Here is a 24769-nt window from a genome sequence, read left to right on the forward strand (position 1 = left end):
TCCAGTCATGTCCAACACTTGGGGTTGGTGCTGATCTCCATTTCTAAGCCAAAAAGCTGGCGTTGTCCGTAGACGCTTCCAAGGTCATGCAACTAGCATGACTGGATGGAGCGCCGTTACCTTCCCGCTGAAGCAGTACCTATCGATCTACTCACATCTGCATGTTTTCGAACTGCTAGGTTGGCAGAAGCTAGGGGTAACAGTGGAAGCTCACGCCACTCCCCAGATTCGAACTGGCGACCTTTCAGTCAGCAAGTTCAGTAGCTCAGCAATTTAACCCACTGCGCCATCAGGGGCAGTATAACCCCTGTATCCACAACAGGTAATCTTGGACTGATTGTGGAAATGTGAAACTATGGATAACAATGAACCCTAATGAAAAAAACAGCTTCCAACAGAAGCCTGATATAGAATCATGCTGGAGGACCTAGATGGCTAGACAGAACACCTCTCTAAATTCACTGGTCCCCCAGTGCAACTGTATTGACAACTACTGAATAATCATACCATAGAATCACGTGGGGGACCTAGAAAATGCTTACAAAGAACTTTTTTTGAACATGGGAAAATTACAAGGACTGGTCCCATGAAAATATGAGCCATATTGTACATGCAAATAAGAAAACCGCCCTGCCCATCCTCTCTTTTTGTGTAGCCTTTCTCCATTTTTTCAGCCACTCCAAGTTTCCCCCACTTTTTGCAAGACAAACAATAAAATTTGTCATTTTATCTTAGTAAGAGTCATTTAAATTTTTAACCTACTTTTAAATAAGATGTACTGAAAATTTGAATGTTCTTATGAAGAAAGCAAAATGCCTAAAAAGAAAAAGCTTTCTGCATGGTGCAAGTTGGGTATGAGGCCCCTTGAAGTTGCCTATGAAACAGTCCTTCCCAAACTACTTGATATGTCCCCAATGTATTAGGGACTAGCACCACATTTGTGTTCACTGGTTTCAATTTATTGCCTTCTTTTCTAGAATCTCAACTGATGGCTGGTGAACAACCACCAGTTCAAAAAAACATCACTTTGTGTAGCACTGCTCTAAAAGAGGCATACAAGATCAACCTAATATTTCTGTAAAATAAACACTCACTGACTCCAAGAGGTTGTGACGGCTGACTTTCAAAGTAACTTTGGAGTGGGGTCTCTTCATGTGCACCTGACGCAACTCCCTATGGAAGAAGTTGACTTTGTCTTGAAAAGTCTCTGAGCCTCCTAAAACCAACAAGCCCATGGTCATCTCTGATTTATGAAACAACTCAAACATTAATTGTATCTTCAGCTTTTTTTAATAGCAGATACCGAAATACCAGATACCAAGATACCAGAGTCAATCTATCACACAGTCTGAAGAACGGCATTGCTTAATAACAGTTCATAGCTTAGCATAGTAATTCAATGTAACAAAATACAGATTTATTACCATCTCAAAAAGCTTCATTATGTCATTACAAAGGACGTAAGAAAACAAAGAAGTATAAACCACAATTTCAAAAAACACTGAAATGACAAGATAACATTAGTTCTATACGAGGCTTTTGCCTCGCAATCACCCAGTTTGTTCCTGCAGAATACTAGGAAATGTAGTTTAGAATAGGGCCTTTGGAATTCTTAGAGGTCCCGCCTTCCCTAAGCCACATTTCCCAAAATTCTGCAGGAGTAAATCAACTAATGGGGAGATGAAAGCCTTTGTTCTATAACGCTAATGTGATCTCGTCCCATGTACCATATCTGAGAGCACGTGTGTACAAATAAAGTTTCCAGCCTTGTGTCCTGGAGTCCTAACATAACATTCCATTCACAACACCATACAGACTCCTTTATGCCTTGTTTCCTTCTACCCATCATTTCCTTCCCTTCTTCATATTTGTGCTATTCCATGTATAGGCAAAGTCTGAGGCAGATAACACAGAAATCATGGAATGCTTGATAATACTTATAGTCCACCATGGAAGACTGATCAGCACCTGAATTACATTAAACCACAGGAAGCTTACTACAACAGTCCAAAGGCTAATTTTATTCTACTTGGGGGGGGGGGGGGTGTCACGTGGACTGTCAAAAAAATAAGAAACAGAAAACGTAGGGAGTCCATTTTGTTAGGGCATGTAAGAAATCAGTTAGTGAGTGTATTAGCTGTAAAATGCAAAGCACAAATCTGATTAGTTGGGTCACACCAAGGGAGATAGCTGAGCCTGGGAGTTTTGGCAACAATTTCATATTTAAGCTGAGCTGTGGGGGTGCTTTGTATAGAGAGAGAGAGACAGTTCTTGGTTCATGAGCTGCTGGATATTCCACATGGACACTGAAAGTCTATTTATATCTCTCAAAAAGGACATTGTGTGAGTCAATGTAACTGAGCTCATGATTGTAAATATGTTGCTTTGCATCACAAAGAGTAAACTTCTTGTCTTTATTGATAATCTGCATGGCATATATTTCTTTCTCTGGAAAGACAGTGTGTGGGCTGATAAAATGTGAACTACGCGTGATTTTCATTACGCCAACACACTTCTGGGTCCTAACAGAAGTGAGGCCTTGCAACCTATTTAAAAGTGCTATTCCAGGACATTTTTGAGGAATCAATCCACTTTCTGTTTTAGCAACAAAACAAAAGGTTGTCAGAATAACATAGCAGCATTGAGGGCAACTAAAACAATCACACTTTGCCTAATTTTGCATTATACGCTAAGCAAAAGAAACTTATGCCCTAATTCTATTTACCTATATTTTTATGCAGAGAGCGAATGAAAGTGGCTGCCAAAATGTTCCTCTCCTTACAGCTGAGCTCCACAGGAGGCTGGATCCCATCATCCACCACCAGTGTCAGCAGCTTGTGCACAGGGTCAGGCCCATGGTAAGAAAACTAGCAGCAAAGAAATGGAAAGAGTTGAGAGGAAACCATAATTCACCAGAAAGCTCAGCAGATGTAGCAAAGTCATCCCCTGCATACATTCTTTTCCCCACTCCACCTGCTCAGAGTCAGTTTGCAGGAAAGGTACTGCCAATCATTCAGCTGAAGTAATGCTGTCATAAAATCCCAGTTCCCAGAGACTATGCCTCAGCACTTCCCTTATTAGAGGATGGACAGGAAGTTTACAAGAAAAAAGAAGCTGAGATGGGAACAAAGTGTAATGTAAGAGAAGTTTACAACAGGCTCCCAAGCAAGACCTACATTATAACATTGTGATAAAAAATATTACTTTTAAGCATTTGTCATTTAGGCTGAAAATTGGAACAAACATATTCAGCTCCCCCTCTCCTCCAAAAAACAAAACCCCATTCAGTTTTGTCAACTCACCTTGGTGCCAGGGCACACTCTGAAAGTAAAGAGGCGCCAAGGAATGATCTTCAAGTAGAACTCCTTTACCGAGAATTGCTTTAAAGCCAAAGAAAACAGAAGCTATGAATAACCACCTCTTCATGAATATACTATAATCGGCCCTCCACATTTATTTATTTACTGTGTTTATATCCAGCCCTTCTCACCCTGAAGGGGACTCAGAGTAGCCTTACAATCAGCAGCAATTCGATGCCATATCAACAGACATATAATAAAATAAACATGTACATTAAAACAAAAATGAAAAAGCAATATAAACATTAAAACGCATTATTAAAATCACGCAATCCAAAGACATAAGTCGAAAGCCATTCCGGTAGTTATTGCATATAATTCCATTTCACTTATTTCACTGCACTAATGGCCAAAAGCTTGGTCACAGAGCCATGTTTTTACTTTCTTTCTGAAGGTCAGGAAGGAGGGGGCTGAACTGATTTTGCTGGGGAGTGAGTTCCACAGATGAGGGGCCACCACTGAGAAAGTCCTGTCTCTCGTCCCTCCCAGTTGTGCTTGCGAGGATGTGAGACTGAGAGCAGAACCTCCCCCAATGATCTTAACCTCCCAGGTGGGTCATAGAGGGGGATATGTTCGGACGGGTAAGCTGGGTCACAACCATTTAGGGCTTTATAGGCTAAAGCCAGCACTTTGAATTGCGGCTTTGACTTTTGCAAATTTGATTATTCACAGATTTGATTAACACATTCTCTGTAGGAATCTCTAGGTCCTCCAGTGTGATTCTGTGGTCAATGTCTGGCAAAATGTGAAGATAATTGTGCTGGAGGACCTGGAAATTTCTAGAGATGTGTCCTCTCAAGCTAAAAATAGCATTTTTTATTCATGGTCTCTCACATTCATTGAGGCTCTGTGTCCATAATCCTACCGAATAAGAAAGTCTGTTTTCTTAAAGAACCTGAACAATGAATGGCCTCATTCTTTTGAATAAATATAGCTAGTAAAACTGAACAACTGTGTCATGAAATGATGCAGTTCTAAAAAGTATGTGAGCAACCTGAAACCTAAGCAACCTAAGCTCTGGCTTAGACCACGTTGGGAGTGGTAGCTAAGGAAGGATTATTTCTCTATCCCCTTTGTATCTGCTTAGTAACAAAAATCAATGCAGTCAACTTTTCTTGAATATGGCAGTACTTATAATAAAAATGTCCAATTTAGTCAGGAAGAAATATTAATAATCCTTAAAGCCCCACTGTGACTTATTTGCTATGCACCTGTGAGATGAAACTATCTATTCAGATATCATGAGTTGTTGCTGTAGCTTTAAGGAAATACATTTTAATTGAGAATTTCCAAATAGACTAAAACTCTACATATATGTAAGTATATTTAACAAAAAAGAGAAAAAATATAAAATAAATATATATATTAAAGGACAAACTAAAGAATAGCTTCCACTCTTTCTTTTAGCAATGATTTAACTCTATAGTTATTTCAAGCTAAACGTGACACTTTTTCATTCTATTCCCTATTTATCATTCTTTTGAACCAAGAAAAATGTTTTTTTCTTATTAGACCTCACTACCTCTGAGGATGCCTGCCATAGATGCAGGTGAAACGTCAGGAGAGAATGCCTCTAGAACATGGCCATATAGCCCGAAAAAAACCTACGACAACCCGGTTTTTCTTATTCCCAACATTAAAATAGCTAATATTAAAATAAATTTATTATTTTCTATAGGTTTATCAAGCAATTTAAACCAACAGATTTCATTACAGCCAGTTTCATTTTCAGCCAGTTACATTTTCTAGTTAGCACAGAAATTAGCCAAGTCAGGACAGCACTTTCTTGCAGAACTATTTCTCCTTGTAGAAGTATTTCAAGCTCTTTCATAGCACATCCACCCACAACAGTAATAATGACTGACAGCCAGACTGAAATAATTTCTGAAAGTTATTGATAATGCCAATCATGCATAAAGAGTTCTGCAAAATGGCTCTAATAATGTTTGGAAGGCAAAATCAGAAGCTGTTATTACCTTGGGTGAGACATAACAATACACTTTTTTTGGTTTCTTCACTTTCTCAGGGGTCTGGCTGTCAGAAGGAGAGTCTTCATCCTCATCTTCAGTAGCAGTGGAAGGTCGGCGTTGCGAAGAACCCAAATGCAGGGGTGGAAGATGCCACTGGGTATTGGCATAGCTACTAGCATTGTACAGATAGGCCTCGAAGTAGATACTGACCCCTGAGGTAGAAACATTTCGCTCTACAATATTCTTCTCATTCTCTACAAGATACAATATAGACAAAGTTTGACACTATCAGAATCAAAGGATTTCAGGTGGTAAATTCTAAACAGGTTATTGCTAATATTTTTATAGATTCGTTGACTAAGTAGGTTGTCTGATAGTTCTTAAACTTATTTTAACCAAGTCCAAAAATGAAATTTTGTAAAAATAAAAAATCAGAATTGAACCTGTGTGCATGTTATATGTAATCAGATAATGTTTATTAGGATTTGGTGTGTTGTGTGGTTTCCAGGCTGTATGGCCATGTTCTAACAGCATTATCTCCTGATGTTTCAGCTGCAACAGTGGCTGGTATCTTTAGAAGATCCAGATGAAGGTGAAACATCAGGAGAAAATGTTGCTAGAACATGGACATATAGCCTGGAAACCACAGAACACTCCAGGGCTTCCGGCTGTGAAATCCCCCAACAATACATTTCTTAGGATTGTAATGGCCAACAAATGGCCTGTAGATTGTATGCAACTCCCCCAGGTCCTCATGAACGCCACTGAATTTTGGCAGAAAATCCTTCAAAATAAGATTTGTATGCTTGTACTCATGGCTCTTTCAAATATTCACAAGCAATATTCGCTCTCACAGCAGCAGAGAGGGTGGTCTGACTCATGGTGAATTGACAAGAGGAAAATTATCATGTGGACTTTCAAGTTCTTGCTGTAGACTATCTGGGAGAAAGGCAGCATATGCATGAAACAAACAAACAAACAAACACACTGTGTTTTCAACTTACCACTTAGAACAATTATATCAAACTCTCCATTGCTAATAGGCTGATTTTGGTAGGAGATGCAGGCACGAAAACATCCCCTACGGAGTAGGGTGAGTCTCAGGAAAACTTGACAGGTCTGTTGATTGGACAACACGGACTTTTCAAACAAAACATCAGAAGGCTCTTCTTCTTGGGGGCCAAGCTGGACAAAAAGAACCCATGTTAGAATATGCTGATCTGCTCTAGTCACACAAGAGATGAGGCGCAGAAGAACATATGTCACTTACCTCATGGATTGAGAGGCTATAATTGTGCTCATCTATCAATGATACAGAGTTACTGGTAGGATTATCGTATTCATCTCTGGGAACTATCTGCAAGGTGTGTGGCTGCCCACATGTCAACACCAAAGTGGAGAAATGGCAAACGATTTTGGTTTTGGAAGGAACTACTGTACCTGAATAAAGGAAGAAAATAATTTTGGAAATCCATGCAATCTTACAAGCGAACGTAAGTTGTGGACTGCAGCCAACATAGCAGTGTGTCGCAAGACACATTTTTGAAAGCTCTGCATTAGCGTGTCGGCTGCAGTGTGTAAATGTCACGTGAACATACCAAGAAACCTCTCTGAGTCTATGCGAAATAAGCAGTAAGTCATATACTTTTAAAATATAAATGAAAGTTTCCATGAGACATGTTGTGTCCCGATACATTTTGTTAATACAGTGTATGTATGTGTCCATATCTCTTTTCTCCACACACATATTCACTATAGTCTCCCCCACCCCATCTTTGCAGGCTTCTTCCCATTTTAATGGTATATCTATCCCCTTACAACTCTGTTTTAAAAAATATATATTAAGACGACGTGTTCCAAACCTCTATCTTTACAGGCTAATCTTTCCATTAAGTCAGCTTGGATGTGGCTAAATTCCATGAACATCCTTTCCAGACTATACTCCTCATTCTCTCTGCTCCTTGATCTGCAATGCCCACTTTGAAATCCAAAACCTCTTCAAGGATTTTCTGAGATTTAAAAGTAATCCCTCCAATTTGGCTTTGCTCCTCCAAACAGCTAATACTGATAACAACCCGGTCTGTGTTTTCTTTTTATCATATTCAAGTGAGAATGGGAAACTGCCGAACAGTATACAGCAGTGGTTCCCAACCTTTTTTTGACCAGAGACTACTCTCTAACATTAGTACCAAAAAGGTTACGAATCAGTTCTGGTCAACTTTAGATTCGGTTTGGTTATTTGGGGTGCTGGTTCAGAAAATTGCACTGGATAGACCACTTCAGCTCTAGTTTCTGATACAGAACATATGCCATCCAGTAGTTGCCATCTGCTCGCCCACAGAAAACCATATTTAATAAGTCTCTGCACTATATGAGGGTTTTGCTAGACCAGTCGCTCTTGTTGCAACAGTGAGGCCAAAGGCCATATTTTAGTTCTTGCAGACCACAGGTGGTCCACAGACCACAGGTTGGGAACTACTGGTATATAGTAATGAACTATCTGAGGGTTAATATGCTGAAGCAAATAATACTATGTCAATTGATCATAAAAACATATCAGTAGAATTTGTTATGAGTTACAGCAGCACCATCCTCAGAAGTAATAGCTATTTTATTCAATAAATATTCTATATTTTAAATCCAACAATCAATTTAATAGCAGCAATAAATGCCAAGTTTGGCAATTAGATTTCTGACTAGAACAGCTTCTCTAAGCACGAAATTTAAGTTTTATGTGCATGTTACACATATAGCCTGAACATAATTTTATAAAACATACTAAATAATTTTGTGCACGTAACAATGTTTGTGTACACTGAACCATCAGAAAGTAAAGGTCTTGGTATATCAGCTACTCATTGAGATAATTTGGGATTTTAAAATATTTTGGACTTCCAAATTTTAGATAATGGATGCTCAATCTATAGTGACATTTATGCTGAAACACCTGGGGCATCAATAATTGAGAATATCTCCCTGTATATGCCTGATTGAGATCTGCTTCAAGGGCCCACCTCTGTGTCCAGCAGGGAAAAATATACTGAAGACATGGGAGAAAGCCAGTGGTGAAACAGAGGCCTAAGTGGTGTCCACATCGGTTTTATGCTGGTGTCCAATTAAAAATTAGCTTTTTAATTATTGCTTTTGGGACCTAGTATTTTATCAAAATTGGTATATGTATATGGTTTAAGACATTAATATTTAAAGTTATTCAACTTTTAAATTATTGAATTAGTTTTCACAAAACTTATTTTTATTAAATATTTTAAATTGCTAAGCCACCCATATATCATATAGAGAAGACTATAAATTAATTTAATAACGAATTAAAACACTACGTTGACGCTTTTACTAAAACCTTGCCACATAGAATGCAATCTAGATATTCACAATAATACCTAATATGGTCATGATGCTAAATAAAATTTAAGTGACAATGCACTTTATTTGTTTTCCCATTTATGCCTTGCCTTGCTATGGCTTAAAGTAGGACTTACCTGGCTGAAAGACTTTATAGTAAGGACTGTATGCCACATTCAAGCCTCCAAGTTTCACACTTATCTCATAACGTCCAGCCTTGCGTACAGTGAATGCCACCTTCACCACGTTGGAACTGGGCTCCTGAAGTACTTCCTGGGTCACAGGAATATCCATTGCTAGCTCGACATGGCAGATGTGAACTCGAAGTCCCACAGGACGATGAGCAGGGAAGGGCTGACCATTCTTATAGAATAGCTACATAATCAGAAACTTAGGTGAGTGCGCTGCTGAGATGTTAGAAAAGTTAACATATCTTTTCTATTAGTAATGCAAGAAGTGCAAAACAGTAACTCAGTATTCAATATCATGCTCAGCAATGTAGATATGGAATTGTCATTATCTCTGGGCTTAAACACACTTGACAGAAATCTTTACACTGTAAAAAAAAATCAACTTCAAACATGCTTTGGAAAATGTAGCCTCCACAGTTTACATCTAAACATAGTGAAATAAATTGACGCAATAAAAGAAGTAATGGTTCTGAACAAATATGTCCTGCTCAGGTTAACAGCAGAAGTTTTAGAGGTCTCTCATTTGTAGGGTCTCAATAAGTCAAGTGGCAAATAACAAATAGAAAGTGACAGAACTAAGCTCAGAAAGGAAAGGCCAAAAAGAAACATCAGATCACTAAACTCAACCATCTGAATCTGGAAGCCAGAGCTTCACATGAAACCTATTGCAGAAGGAGGTTTATAGGAGACACCAAGTTCTTATTGCCTGGGTCTGTGGTAACGCTATCCACTTCCGCAGAAAATGTTCAGCCCTTGTAACAAAACTGAGACAAGAATTCAAAGGGAATAATCTCACAGGCATCAAAAAGAGAGTTGCATCCTGTACTCTTTTGAGATAAAAACCTAGACAGAGTCCCAGAATTATCATGAAAAAAGAAATGCTCACTTACATGCACTCGGAAGGCCATGCTGTGGCCCACCTCGCAGGGGTCTTTCCAATCCCAGAACACTTTGCAAGAGCGGGGGTCCAAATAATTGCCTCGCACGTAGTCATAAATGGTCCGCTCTCCTCTGCGCTCCCGGTCCTCATGTTGGAGGAAGCTGACTACACGTGCGGCAAGCTCAAAGAGGAACTTAATGGTGAAGAAAAAGGCTACCACAGATACTGTGATCCCACCTGTAGCAAGCAGAAAACAGAGAGGACTTATTCATTCCAGGAAAATATTCAGCATCTGTCATTATGAACTTCAGGCAGCTCAGAATTACTCCGGATGAAAACTGAAGTTAAAAACCACAAAAGAAAAAAAATCACTACACAAAGCCATTAGGTGGCAAAATTTAGAGTGCAATAAAAGAACAACAAAGTATCCATTGCTTAGTATTATTCATTCGCCATGACATAGAAGCTCCATTTGGATTTTCTGCCTCTGGAACTAAAATGCTTTCAGCAATTGCTGAACGCACAACAACAGCTAAAAGAGGAAAACTGTGGTAGATCTGCAGGCAAGGTTATGCCAAGAGAAAATAATATGCAAGTTAATATGCTAAAGCATTAGCACAATAGTCTGTGACTAACACAGCCGAGTTAAAAATAGATACACTGCAATCTATTTTAACAGCATCTCGGAACATTTACTTTGCTTACCAATAATGTAAAACATTAGTTCCCTTCAACGAGACACACAGCCGAGGCTCACAGCTTCATCTGAAATGCAGAAAACAGACCCAGTTCAATATCCGTCCCTAGTAATCTCCTGATCAAATGCCTCATTCCTATGAAACACAACAGAAATGCTTCAATTCTATCTAGCTTTCCCCATAACTCTACCCTTCACTTGAAGGGGGAAAAAAATAAACATATGAATTTTACAGCATGGAAATAATTGTAAAGCCAAGTCTGGTGATAAGTAGCAAGATAGACTAAGTGTCTGAAAAAGGAGTATCACCAACATGCACTGCAAAGATTCACACTCAGTACGATTAACAACTGCAGTCATTTTGGCAATCAGTCACTTTAACAAAAATTATTTATATCCCACTTAAATTTTTTGAACAAATTTCCAAGGCACCCAGCAACAAATATGAAAAAAAAAATCATATTAAAACTGAATGAAAATCAAATCACACAGGAGCAATGTAGGAAAAATGCAATGGAAAACTCATGACCAATATTAATACCACCCCGGACAAACCATTACCACAGTGGTTCTTAGCAAGACAGATAAAAAGCAACACACTTCCTCCTTACCTTCTTGTAATTTTGTGCACATTTTCCAAGTTTCTGTGCTTTTTTATGCACACAGTTGATTAAAGTGTATTGGATTTTTCCTTGGAAGAATTCACGGTCTGGGCATTTTTCAAATGTGTGTGTACTGGCAAATGCATTGTTTTCTTTTGCAGCTCTATGAAAGTTTGGGCTTCCACTTAGAAATTATGTCTGAGGTGCAAATTGGTTAGCTCTTTTAAATCACACAGCAAATTTCTCACCTATCCCTAGTTCTAATATAAAAAAGAGAAGCAGCTTTGTTTGCATATTTAACTTCTTCTCAAAAATCAATTTTGTGAGGGTTCACTTACTTTAAAAAGTATACAAGCAGTCTTTAAAGGGCTATGTACTAAAGTTATTGGGACATGATGACAATGCTTTGTTATACTATGTAACACAATTTTTGTTCCTGGGTAAAAATGTAATTTCCTAATTGGTTCTATCATAAAAACATGAAAAAAGTTTATTCAACTGCAAAAACATTGTTTTTGCAGAACACCCTGCAGCACGTTTTGCTATAGTTTTTCAATGAATATCTTAGAGTCTCAACCAATTCAACATGGTTTGTGACAGCCACAAAAACAAACTTTCTGGATTATAACAACTACTTTCAAAGGAAGTACCGCACAATTAAACAGGAAATAACACTTTCAAACTAGGAACAGTATTTTTTCAAATTTTGTTACATAGTGATTAGCATTCAGGCAAGCTATTCAAGAATCAACCAAGATAGAACACAACTAGAAGTGTGAAATCTATTGAAATTTCCAAGCTCTCCAAGATCGGAAAATAGGAAATAATTTGTTTGCCATTTAGAGAGGGCAGCAAATTCTATTACGCATGAAATCTGGATTTGATCTTTCCTTTTACTGACTAGTAATATGCCTATCAAACTGCAATTTACAGTTGGTATAGGTGTGCTTTCTATCTCTCCAGTCAAATGAAAAAACATACCTTCATACAACATACCTTTATACAAGTTCCCATGCCACAATAGACAATAAGGGAGTGCCCATTCCTCTACAGTTTTGTTCACCATGCAGAAAAGAGGAAAGTGTCAACAAGTGGGGATGACTGACAGATCATCATTGAGACAAATAATCCTGGATCTCACAATACAGATGGAAAGGTAGGGAATAATGCACAGCAGCAAGTTGACCGTTCCAAGAAGTGGCACTCTGCATTGTCACTTTACACTGTGTAATCTCTCAAAAACTTGCTGGTAGATTTCCTGAAATGAAAGGTAATAACTCATAATCAAATTATCAACATTATCGAATGTTTAAAAAGCTGAACAATGAAAGCAGAATGGCTTGGGGACATGAGGAGGTGCCTTTCTCTATATAAACATATCCTTCCAATCAACTATGGGTTTTAAATTCATATTCTATGCTTATTGCGTTTGAATTTTTGTTTCATGTATTTTAATATGTGTCGAAATGTGTTTTAATATGTGCCTTTTAATGAAATGTATTTTGGAATTATGACACATTTTAACTGTTGTGTGAATAATAAATATATTATGATGATAGTAATGATGGTGATTATGATTTTAGACATTATGTGGAGACACAGGAGAGGGCCTTCTCTGAAGTGGTGCCTTCTCTCATGAGGTCTGATTAGGCCAATTTCTGCACCAAGTTAAACTTTGGCTGTTCACCAAAGCTTTTGAGATCAGTGGCCATGGATTACTCTTCCTAGATATTTTAGGTCAACTACGTATTTGCCTAAAATCTCTCTAGAGTTATACACAAAGATAAACAGTAATTGGTTGAGCTGCTTTGCTGTCTTCCTCTGACCCATAGGTCTTTAGGAATAAGATGGGTTATAACAATTTTCATTGACAAATAAAACAAGAGGATCTGTATCATTCATCTTTTAAACTGAATGAATCAAGGTCTCATTTCAGTCAGCAGGTGGGCAACACCACACTGCAACATCATAAGCCAAGTATGTTATCATTTTATTCTTTTTATGTATGATGGACTTTTAAAACTGAAGTTTAGGATCCCTTTGCACACAAAAATTTGCCTATATAAATGGATCTTTTACACTTTGAGTCTCTTTTTAGAGAGCAAAATGATGATGATGATGATGATGATGATGATGATAATAATAATAATGGGGTTTTCTCTGTGTTTCACAAATGCACATGTGTTTCTTTTCACTGTAAGCACAAATAGTAAGGAATTTCAATCAGCAATGAGTTCGGCACATGCACAAGTTGTATACCTTGCAAAATAAACAGTTTTCCTAGACTAACATAATACAGGCACCCCTCACTTAACAAAGGTACTGACAGGGGCACTCCTATTTATAAAGTCTTGTTATGACAGCCTGGTCCCCAATTCCTCCATCAAGTTCAGAGGGGGCTTTTTTGGCAGCAGGAAAACACTGAAGGAAAGCTGAAGAAATATGTTCTTTCTTGCAGTAGCGTGTTATAGTAAACAATGCTGGGAAATGTCAGCTGGAAAACACTGGAATTCTTTAGCCAATCTGCAGTCATCATGTGCACTTGCCAACAACAGGTAATATAAACAGCAGCTGCCTCCAGATCCCAAGTATGTGTGAACAGCACAACATAGAAAAGGGGGAGCAGGTAATTCAGATTTACTAGCTCCTCCCTGCATGTCAAGAAAAAAAATCATCCTAGTTGTATTTTGGGGAAAGCTTCCATATGGTCTCTAGGAGATTTAAAATGCAAGGCTTTAATTATCTGGTTGTTTCAATTAACACACACACATTGTTCATTCTGACTAAATGTTTGGTGTACTCTTCTTTTTTTTTACAGTAACATAACCCATCCCTATTCTTTTCATGTTATTTCTGCCCCTGGTTTTTTAAAAAGCAATGTCCAAGAACACATATATTTTGTATTGTTGCTGCTGTGTGCCTTCAAGTCATTTCCAATTTATGGCAACCCTAAAGCGAATTTATCATAAGTTTGCTTTTGCAAGATTTTTTCGGGGGGGGGGGGGTTGCCTTTGCCTCCCTCTTGCTGAGAGTATGTGACATACCAAAGGTTGGTTTCCATGGCCAAAATATACCTTTACTTGCATAGCAAAAGTATTTTATATTATGTTGCTTCTGGCAGCCCTGAGATTGACAGGAAACAGTCTGAAAGTTAGAGGACGCAATGGAGTCTCATAGCATCTTCCATATTAGAGCCCAAGGGGCAATAGAGAAAAACTATTTTTTTAAAAACTATGCAGAAGTCAAGCAAAAAATAAAAATATTTTTTAAATCTAGCCTTTCACTCCTTTTCCTTATCATATGGATTTTACTCTATATGCAAACTCGAGGATTTTGATAGGTGCTGATTAAGTAAAACATAGTCTTAAAAGATACTTGGAATCTGACAGAATAATAATTATGAAGCTAAAAAAGTGCTGAAAATTGCATTTGTCCAGATGATCACTTAGTATATGCTTCAGTCACTTGACTGCTGGTCACACAAGTCAACATTCAAAAATAACAGTACAATATCCAATCTATATATAATTGAAGAGAAGGAGGAGTGTTGCACTGTTACACACATCTCTCCCTTTCTCATGCACATATACTCCTGCCAGACAGCACTAGAGAGAATGCAACTTTTTAAGGTGAAGGCAAGGGCAGAAGAAATGTATCACTCCCTCGGATATGTCATTGAAACTATGCAACAGAATTCACAATAATCATGTGTATAGTGAAAGCAAGAAGTCACATTCTCTAAATATCATGCCGTGAACAATAGACAAAGTGGTGTCTTTGGAACAGAGACATTACATCATGAAAAGACAATTGTTGATTCTGTGAAACAAGTGAGAAACAACGGAGTGTTTCTAATACATTAAAAAAGAAACAAAAGCACTGCTGAAGAGGGAGGCTCATAGATGTATATTAGAAAAAGTGAATATAATCAAAGACTATGACCAAGCTAATTAGTTATTAGGATATGTTCATGTATCCAAACCAAGAAACAAAAGAACCTAACTATATTTACGGTATTATGCAGAAGTATTTGAATGGAGAAAGAAAACATGAAAAAACCCTGAAATACAGAAGGGGAAAATAGAATCTAGTCAGGATTCAGAAATATCTGGAACATTTCAAAAGCTACAGTTTCTTGCCAAACCCCTGATAAGTGTTCAATTATTCCTTGAAGACAGCTATAAAGACAAAGGGTGCTATGGGAGATAAGAATGAAGTATGGATGAGAAAGTTCACCACTCTTATCTGCTGAAACACATCAATTCCTGTCAAGCAACAATAAGTCCCATAGTTTTCCAGGGCGAAGAACGTGTTATTCTTCATGCCTCTGGTAGACTGAATTGTTCCCAAATCCTTTATTGTACATACTTCAGCAAAATCCCAGTGTCCAAATACTTCTTCATTCTGCACATACTGGAGAAAATCCCACTTGCCCAAGCAGGTCCATCTGTTAACAAGAATTTTTTCTGTTTTCTGTTAACAAGAAATTGCCTTAACTGTCCAAATATGCAGAAATGTTCATTAGGCAAGCAGGTTACCAAAGCCACTCCAAGGCTGTATTCTTAAACTAAATATCAGCATTAAGAAGTGCATTTATTGTTGATCTAAAAGCGCTCAAGTGGTGCAGGATTTATTTATTTAAATATTTCTATCCTGCCCTGTATCATAAGATATCAAGCCGTCATAAGTTAAAGTAACATAAACAATGTAAAATAATTACAATTTAATGATCATTTAAATAATTTGTTGCAATTTCAAATGTTTATTATGTATCTGCAAGACTAGTAAAAAAATAACATGCAATGTCAGAAAAGGTTAGAGGGATGGTGAACACTTCCTTCCAAATAAGCTTTCACAAAGTCAGACCAACATGCAACATTTGTGGTGCCATCAATCTGACTAGGCTAGAATCGGCTCTACATCAGGCATCCTCAAACTGTAGCCTTTCAGCTGTTTGGACCGACAACTCCCAGAATCCCTGACCATTGAACAAGCTGGACTTTTGGGAGTAAGAGGCCAAAACAGCCACAGTTTGAAGATGCCTGCTCTACATTGAGATCCCTTCCTAAGACTAACTGAGAAGTTGTTCCTGGCATTTGCTTCACACAATGTGGATCACAAAGCTTCTGTTTCAAATTCTGCATGGGATAAACCAAACAGACAAACTGGGTGATGTGGGCAGTTAGTCCAAAGTGGGAATGGGTAGAAAGAGGGGAACAGCATGAAGTCACTGCATCCCTATGTTCTACTTCAGCTGTCCCTTAATTTGTATAGGCATTCGAAACCTGGCTGGAGAAAGTTTGGCTTCAAAATTGGAGGGATACACTGCTTCCTCTGGTTTTATCTCTTCAAACCTAGAGTTTCTCCTATCAACAAATAGATGAAACAGTCCATTTTGTACTCCTCAAAATAACATAACTGTCAATCTATACCAACAAGACTACAAAGTTTAATTTATTATATAGAAGTAGATCAAAACAAATTTCCAGTGTAAACAAATGAAGCTGTCTCTGTGAAGACAAGGTCTCTACTGAATTGTTAACAAAGTCAGTAGAAATACCCTGCCACTGAACAGTCTTGGTTTTTTCACTTTCACCACATGCAACTCTTAAAATGAACGTGTTTAAAAATTATTCAGTGATAGAGAATTTTGATTGACTACAGCACAGATTTTTCAGTCTCAGTATTTCTCCCTCCAGTCAGGCATAAAAATAGCTACTGCAAGCAATAAAACTAGTGTTCCAACCTGTCCTTCCATTAGCATTCTTCATGTCTGATGAAATAACACACTTCCGCTATAATTTTGTTTAAGACCTGGCAATATCGCTCTTACTCTTTTAACATTAGCTTTAACTCAGCAATTCTATTACTGTTCTTAGGTACATTGTGTCAGCATTCTCTTTGCATGAAAGTTGCTCTTACTACATTAGGACATTTATCTCTGAGTCATTTACTGTACATGAAATGACTGAAAAAGTAGGCAGGAGAAAGCAAAGGAGCTGACACTTGCAAACCATGCACCTTTGTAGTGTATAACAAACATATTTAATGGACCGGAAGAAACTGAGCTTCATAGCTAGCTAGCTTCCAGTATACAGCAATATCAATTATCAGATCAAAAAGCTAATTTATTTTAAACCCCTTGGAACAACTTGATAATAAACAGAAGGGATACAAAGTTATTCAAAAGATACTTGTTCAGATCCATCTTCGCTAAGCCATTGAAACTGCATTAAATGTAGTTTAAATGTAGCATGAATATTTTTAAATGTAGCTTGTTGTAATTGATGTTAAGTCCCATGTTGGGAAAAACTGAGGTATCAAAAAATTAAATAATGCAGTCTGTTACCAAAATCTGTGTGAAGTTTTCCAATGTTGATCTCATGGTGACTGCACTATAATATTTTTGTATGCTATGTATGCAGAGATATAGAATTGTTGACACCTGGTTTGAAAACAATACATGAGAAAAAATCTAGAAGTCTTAGTGGACCACAAACTAAACATGAGACAACAGTATGATGCAGCAACTAAAGAAAGCCAAAGCATTACCAGGAATACAGTACCTAGATAGAGGGAAGTCACAGTCCCATTCGATTCTGCTTTAGTGCACAATGGAGGATCTCCTTATAGCAAAACCAGAGGCACTCCAAGTGGCCAGCTACTGGTCAAAGGACATTTAATACAATGCCAAGTTTTTAAACTTTATGTTTTTTGAATACATTACAACTGTACCCTTGGTTTGCTTCTGCTAGGAGAAATAAATTCTGCTTTAGTCAGGCATTATCTGGAATACTGTGTCTATTTCTGGGCAGTACAAGTCAAGAAGGATATTGACAAGCTGGAAGGTGTCCAGAGAAGGGTGACCAAAGCAATCAAAGGTTTGGAAACCGAGCACTATGAAGGAGCTTGTCTGTTTAACTTGGAGAAAAGAAGGCTGAGGGGGTACATAACAGCCATGTTTAAATATCTGAAAGGATGTCACATTGAGGAAGTGGCAAGTTTGTTTTCTGCTGTTTGGGAGGCTAGGATTTGGAGCAATGGATTGAAATTGAAGGAAAAAATGATCCCACCTAACCACTAGGAAGAACTTCCTAACTGTAAGAACTGTTCGGCAGTTCACTGCTGCCTCGGAGTGTGCTGGAGTCTCATTTTCTGGAAGTTTTAAAGCAGAGGCTGGATAACAATTTGTCAGAATTGCTTTGATTGTATATTCCTGAATGGCACAATGGGGTTGGACTGGATGCCCCTTGTGGACTCTTCCAACTAGGAGTCTATGAATTAGAAGAACTGGAAAGACCTACTAAAAACCAGACTAAGATAATCATCTTCATCTACTGGCTATCAAGTAGTATTAGGGGTCCACTCTGTTAAAAGCAGACTCAAAGACAGTAATCTGGTGCTGTTGATTTTTATAGGCAACTTTTTATGGACATATAACATATTTGGATCTGTTAACAGTCTGTCAATAATGCCCTGTACCCTTCCATACAGTACTGAGAGTAATGTCTCCTTTCTCTCTGGCTGCTATGAAAATAAGTTAACGTATTCTTGTTTTTACAGCTACTTGCAGACATCAACATTCAAAAAAGTATGTCCTGTGTTATGTATTCTGCATAACCCAGAAGTTTGCATAAGCACACATGAAATACTTTTAATGTGAATCCCACTATTCTAAATACGGCTCTCAGAGCTACTCTAATCAGATTTCCTATAATCTGTTTGCTTGAACTCTGCATCTATTAAAACAGATTCAATATCCTCCACCTTTTATCCATCAATGTATATAGCAACCTTTTATTCTTATTTTTTAGATCCACTTAGGCCCCATCCATACTGGTCATTTTAATGCAATTTGAAGCTTCTAACTGCAGCAGCCAGACAACAAACTCACAAAAGTGGGTGATTATATAAACAGTGGTCTGCATAGTCACCATCCAATCATCAATCTGGTCCAGGGATTTCCTGTGTAATCATCTGCCCAATAAAACCACTTTCTACAATACTGGTATGACACAGCATTAAATGGTCAGTCTAGATGTGCACTTAGTCATTCTATAATGGCAATGCTGTGAGAATGGAACACCAATCTCCCCAAAACCTCTAACAAAAACGCCTCACAATTTTCTGACAAGCAAAATGTTTGCTATAATAGTGTGTGCGTGTATGTATTATAAAATATACTCACCAAATGCAAACATGGCACAGAACTGGGAAAGCTAGCTATCACATTAAACACAGGAGTAGGATCCAATATGACCTTGAGATAATGATGATCAGGGCTAAAATTAACCAAAAAATTTGCAAATATAATACAACATTCTACATTTAGTATGGAAAAGTCAAGAGATTTCAATTTGATCCTACATATTCATAAAAAGGCATACAATATATAGGATTACCATCAAAGTACAAAATAATAAAGTTTTGATCTTTATATAACATTTTGAAGTCATATTGCTATGCCATTTATCATCTCACCTCAACTGGAAACTATACACTTCTTCAAAGCTATCAAAACTCCTAAATCCCTGTATATAAAATAAAAATGAAAGCAATTATTCCAACATTGATTCAGTCTGTGTTCTTCCTAAACCTCATTCTAAATCCAACATTACAGAGAAAGCAAAGTTTGTTTGATTTAATTCATATGACCCAATCATTTTTTGAGAGTAATCGACTAGCTGAAAGTGCTATAAAGGTCATAGATTAAAAAAAATAATTGTGGCTAGAACAATTAACCTATTTCTTTCTGTACCCTAGTTTCCAAAACATATCATATGTCAGGCACAGTTTTCCCTGAAACCTTAAGCCCTTTTTTACAACAACAATTCTGTGAAATACTTGAGTTAGTATTTGCCCCATATTATTAACTTTTTATCACTAGCAGTTTTGCTCAGTACACAGAAATCACTTTCATGTAGGCAACAATAGAAATTCTGTATGTATTTTATCATGTGTGTTAATATACATACAGTTATTTCACTGGACGTACTGGAAAGTTACTGCAAATTGTAGTTTTTTTCTACATGAATGGGCATGAGTTCTTTAATTCAATGTAATGAGCATGATACTAGACCTCTGCAGTTCCATCACAAGGAAAGCCATCTTGTGAGAAGTAGCCCAGAGAAAAAAATAAGATTAGAACAAGCAGCTCAAAGCCAATGCTAAGCACATTATCTAAACAGAAAATATTAACACGGCAACCTTATTCTATAACATAACAGGAAGATACACTATAAGTGCATATTGATTTGTATTAAATAAGAGGATTTGAAAAAATGTGTTTTACTGAGAAGTAGAGAAAATTAAGCTATTTAATCATACAAGATTTAATAACACACCAATAGAGAGCCAGTGGGTTATAGTGGACTAGGAAACTGGGAGAGCTGCTCAGTTCAAACACCTGCTCAGCCAAAGAAACCTATTGTTGTGACCTTGAACAAATCACATTCACTCAGCCTCAGAGGAAAGCAAGGACAACCCCCTCTCTGAACAAATTCTCGGATAGATTTGCCTTAGGGTTGCCGTAAGTCAGAAATGACAGCAAGACAATCCAACTGCCTTTGCTTCAGGGACCACGGGCTGTCACACAAAATACAGGCAGAGGATATATTGTAGAATCATAGAATTGGAAGAGACCTTGTGGGCAAACCAGTCCAACCCCCTGCCAAGAAGCAGGAAAATCAAATTCAAAGCACCCCTGACAGATGGCCATCCAGCCTCTGCTTAAAAGCCTCCAAAGAAGAAGCTCCGCCATGCTCTGCCACACAATTATGAGATCAACTGGGCAAGAACCTAGCTGAATTTTCAAAATGAGGCTTTAACCATAATGTGCAAGTACTTGCTAACATGTAGTGTTGCTCTTTACAAAATATGAGCAAGTACAATGTATTTCACTAACCAGCATTTTGAATAGGAATTCTAGACAGTTAGAAAAAACAAACAGAAAAGCAAAAAGTAAAACATTGTTTCCCCTATACATATTCTAATCATTTGTGTACCAGACGGGGGGGAAAGTAAAATTCAGCACAACTACTACATGTGGTCATCTAGAAGCAATTGTTACTCATCATAAGTTACCAAATCAGAAAAAAAGGGATGCAAGAGCGGGCCTACAGATAATAATAAACTATTGTCTCTTTCTCACAAAGACAGACACTTTCCACAAAGAAATACTTTGTCTGTATCAAAAACCATATTACCACATGACCCAGACAGAAACAAGAATTTATAATTATTACCAATGAGCCACCAAATTGGAAGTAATCCAATAGCTCATCAACTTTCAGTTTTCTGTATGTAAGAGGGTTTCCTTAAAGAACCCCTAAAACAAAGCCAGTATAGGATTTCACAGCCTAAGACATTACCATTTATTTCATATAATAGCTTAGAATAGATTATTCTACTATAAATTTCAGTTTTTATCAAATCTGCTTAATATTTATAGAAAGGAAGCCTGCCTCTTAATAACAAGTCTATTGTTTTGTTTTGCCTCCTTTAAAATCATAAATTCAAAACTAAGGGACCATTCAGACCAGCTGAACATACAGGAAAATTCCTACAGCACTACAACCAAAACAAAACAGAAGGCCTGCTGTGAAAAACAAAGTAATCCAAAAGACAGTTAAGGGAAACATTTCCCCAAAAGGGTTCATCTAAACCAGCAGTACAATCAAAACTGAACACTTCTGCAGAACAATGTAAAATACCTCACTGCAGCTAAAGATGCAGACAATAATGCAGAAATGGTTATAGAGTAGAAAGAAAGCTTTTAACATCAAGATGGACCTTAGAATGGTCCAACTGCCACCCACCGCCCATGAAACGAGAAACAAGAAAGGATTTCTGTATCACGATTTGATTTCTTCAATACAGTAACAAGAAGCTCTAACTTTCAAAATAAATTTAAAGCATTAAGTGGGGAAAGCCACAACAAGAAACTGAACATTTGGGAATGGGAGTTAGCTTCTTCTTAAAGGTAATAACCAGGGTAGCATAGACTGTGGCTCTATCTAAAATGAACATTTAAAGCAGTTTCAAAGCAGAATTGGAGCAAGTGGTTTCACTGTGTGGATGATTACATAGAAAATCCTGGAACCTGTTTAATAGCAATTACAAAGCACAGGTGCACAGTAAGGGCTATGTGACTTTTGCTTGCTTTTGTGGCCCACACCAGTATGAAGCCAGCTTCCAACTGCATTAAATGGCCAGTGTAGATAGGGTCTATGACTTGGTGACCTTGACCATGGAGGCCCACTGGGTGACCTTGAGCAAGTCACATTCTCTCAGCTTTAGAGGAAGGCAATGGCAAACCTGTTCTGAACAATTCTTGCCAAGAATACATTGTTAGAGCAGAAGTTCTCATAATGTGCTCCGCAGAGCCTTTGGGGCTCAGTGAAGTGTACTGAGAGGATCCGTACTCCCCTGCCCCAACCCACTCCAAGCTTTCCCTCCTCTTTTCCACTCCCCCTTTCCCTTGCTGCCAAAAGCTCTTTTTCCTCACCTTCCCTGCAGCCCAGATGCTTTCCCTCTTGACTTCCATGTTTCCAAAGCCCTATTTCCCTCCCGCCACTCAGGGGGTGTTTTGATTGTACTTTCCTGCATGGCAGAAGGTTGTTGAACTGGATGGCACATGGGGTTTCTACTGCTGCTGTTATTGTTGTTAAAGTTGAATGGCCATCTGTTGGGGTGCTTTGACTGTGCTTTTCCTGCATGGCAGAAGGGGGCTGGATGAGATGGCCCCTGTGGTTGCTTCTATTATTATTATTATTATTATTATTATTATTATTATTATGGCTGGGTGGCCATATGTTGAGGTGCTTTGATTGTGCTTTTCCTGCATAGCAGAAGGGAGTTGGACTAGATGGCCCCAGGGGTTGCTATTCTTATTATCTGTAATGACAAGGCTGGATAGCCATCTGTTGGGGGTGCTTTAATTGTGCTTTTCCTGCATGGAAAATGAGGGTTGGGTGAGATGGCCCCTGGTATTACTCCTATTACTATTATTGTTATTGTTATTATGAAGGCTAGATGGCCATCTGTTGGGGGTGCTTTGATTGTGCTTTTCCTGCATGGCAGAAGGGGGTTGAACAAGGTGGTCCCTGAGGTTGCTCCTACTATTATTATTATTATTATTATTATTATTATTATTACAAGGCTGGATGGCCTTCTGTTGGGGGTTCTTTGATTGTGCTTTTCCTGTATAGCAGAAAGGGGTTGAACGAGATGGCCCCTAGGGTTGCTCCTATTACTATGATTACTATTATTATTACAAAGGCTGAATGGCCATCTGTTGGGGGTGCTGTCAAGTTTATATTCGTTAAAACTGTGCTTCACTTTAAGTATTGTATTGTTCTTTTCTCTTTTTTGCACTACAAACGAGATATGTTCAGTGTGCCTAGGAATTTGTCATGTTTTTTTTCCAGTTAGTTCACATCACCACTTTCCAGCCAGTCATCTGCCACTGGCCCATCGGTCAAATTTTAAAACACAATGGGGCAAAAAGTTTGCCCATTCCCATATATATATATATATATATATACACACACACTCTCTCTCTATATATATACAACATACTGCCTGATAGATATATATGTGTGTGTGTGTGTGTGTGTATATATATATATATACACACACACCTACATACTATATACCATATACAATATTTATTTATTTATTTACCATATTTATATACCGCCCCTCTCAACCCGGAGGCGACTTGAGGCGGTTTACAGTTGGCAGTCAATGCCCCCAAACAACATAAATACAGTTAAAAAATACATATAATATATACCATATAAAGGCAATAAAACAATAAAAACCATAAAACACAAGTCCATAGCGTCTCATTACTAAGATCATTTTTCCATCGCATCGTCCAATCGTTACGTGGATCTCAATTAGTCTGTTACACTGCAATCTGCAAATGCCTGTTCAAACAGCCAGGTTTTGACTCTTTTTCGGAATGTTAGGAGGGAAGGCCGATCTAATATCCCTAGGGAGGGCGTTCCATAGCCGAGGGGCCACTGCTGAGAAGGCCCTGTCTCTCATTCCCGCCAATCCCATCTGCCCGATATATATACACATACACATTACTATATACTATATACAATACTATGTACAATATAATATAAAAACATTTCTTAGGGTTCCACGAGAAACTTTTCTTCAAAATGGGCTGAAAATGTTTGATAACCCTTCTGTTACAGTGTCACCAAAATTTGGAAAAGTCTTGAAGGCATGCAGTAGCGGAAATAACTGTATAACACAGACCTTAAGCGGCTGAGGGGGAAAAAGAAAGGGCCTGAGGCTGTTAGGAATGATGGGAGTTGAAGTCCAAAACACCTGGAGAGCCCAATTTTACTCAAGCCTGATGCAGACCCATATGATACAGTCTGAACTGCACTGTATGGGTCTACACTGACCCTATAATGTAGTTCAAACTGCATTAAATGGCAGTGTGGACCCAGCCTCGGACTCTGGAGACCTGAGTTCGACCTTGGGAGAGCCACACTCATTCAGCCTCAGAAAACCCCGCCACCATTTACAACAACAACAACAACAAAAGGTTAAGAGGAGTGCAAGAAACACAGTAAAGGTGCCTCTCCTTTCGGGACAAGGAGACTCACAACAGCGCCAGGGATGTGAGAATCTGGCCAGGTGCAAAGCCCAAGCATATGGAGGAGCCGAGGGAGTCAGAGGACATAC

General features: G+C 38.1%; 1 protein-coding gene across 3 annotated transcripts in view; it reads right to left on the bottom strand.

Annotated features, from left to right (window-relative positions):
• Positions 1-24769, bottom strand: part of AREL1 (apoptosis resistant E3 ubiquitin protein ligase 1) — a 33107-nt gene that overhangs the window by 8224 nt on the left and 114 nt on the right. For 2 of the 3 annotated variants that reach the window (XM_060758534.2, XM_060758528.2), the window contains exons 2-11: positions 12056-12317; positions 10466-10525; positions 9771-9997; positions 8827-9064; positions 6600-6769; positions 6334-6514; positions 5336-5583; positions 3303-3380; positions 2726-2867; positions 1095-1216 (exon numbers count right to left, since the gene is read on the bottom strand). In XM_060758534.2, coding sequence (XP_060614517.1) covers positions 1095-1216; positions 2726-2867; positions 3303-3380; positions 5336-5583; positions 6334-6514; positions 6600-6769; positions 8827-9064; positions 9771-9997; positions 10466-10481 — 1422 coding nt within the window. In that variant the 5' untranslated portion in view covers positions 10482-10525; positions 12056-12317. Of the gene's footprint in view, positions 1-1094; positions 1217-2725; positions 2868-3302; positions 3381-5335; positions 5584-6333; positions 6515-6599; positions 6770-8826; positions 9065-9770; positions 9998-10465; positions 10526-12055; positions 12318-24690; position 24769 lie in introns of those variants that run through there. The other variant, XM_060758553.2, reaches the window with a different exon arrangement.

Source organism: Anolis sagrei, chromosome 1 (assembly GCF_037176765.1).
Source record: "Anolis sagrei isolate rAnoSag1 chromosome 1, rAnoSag1.mat, whole genome shotgun sequence".
Taxonomy (NCBI): domain Eukaryota; kingdom Metazoa; phylum Chordata; class Lepidosauria; order Squamata; family Dactyloidae; genus Anolis; species Anolis sagrei.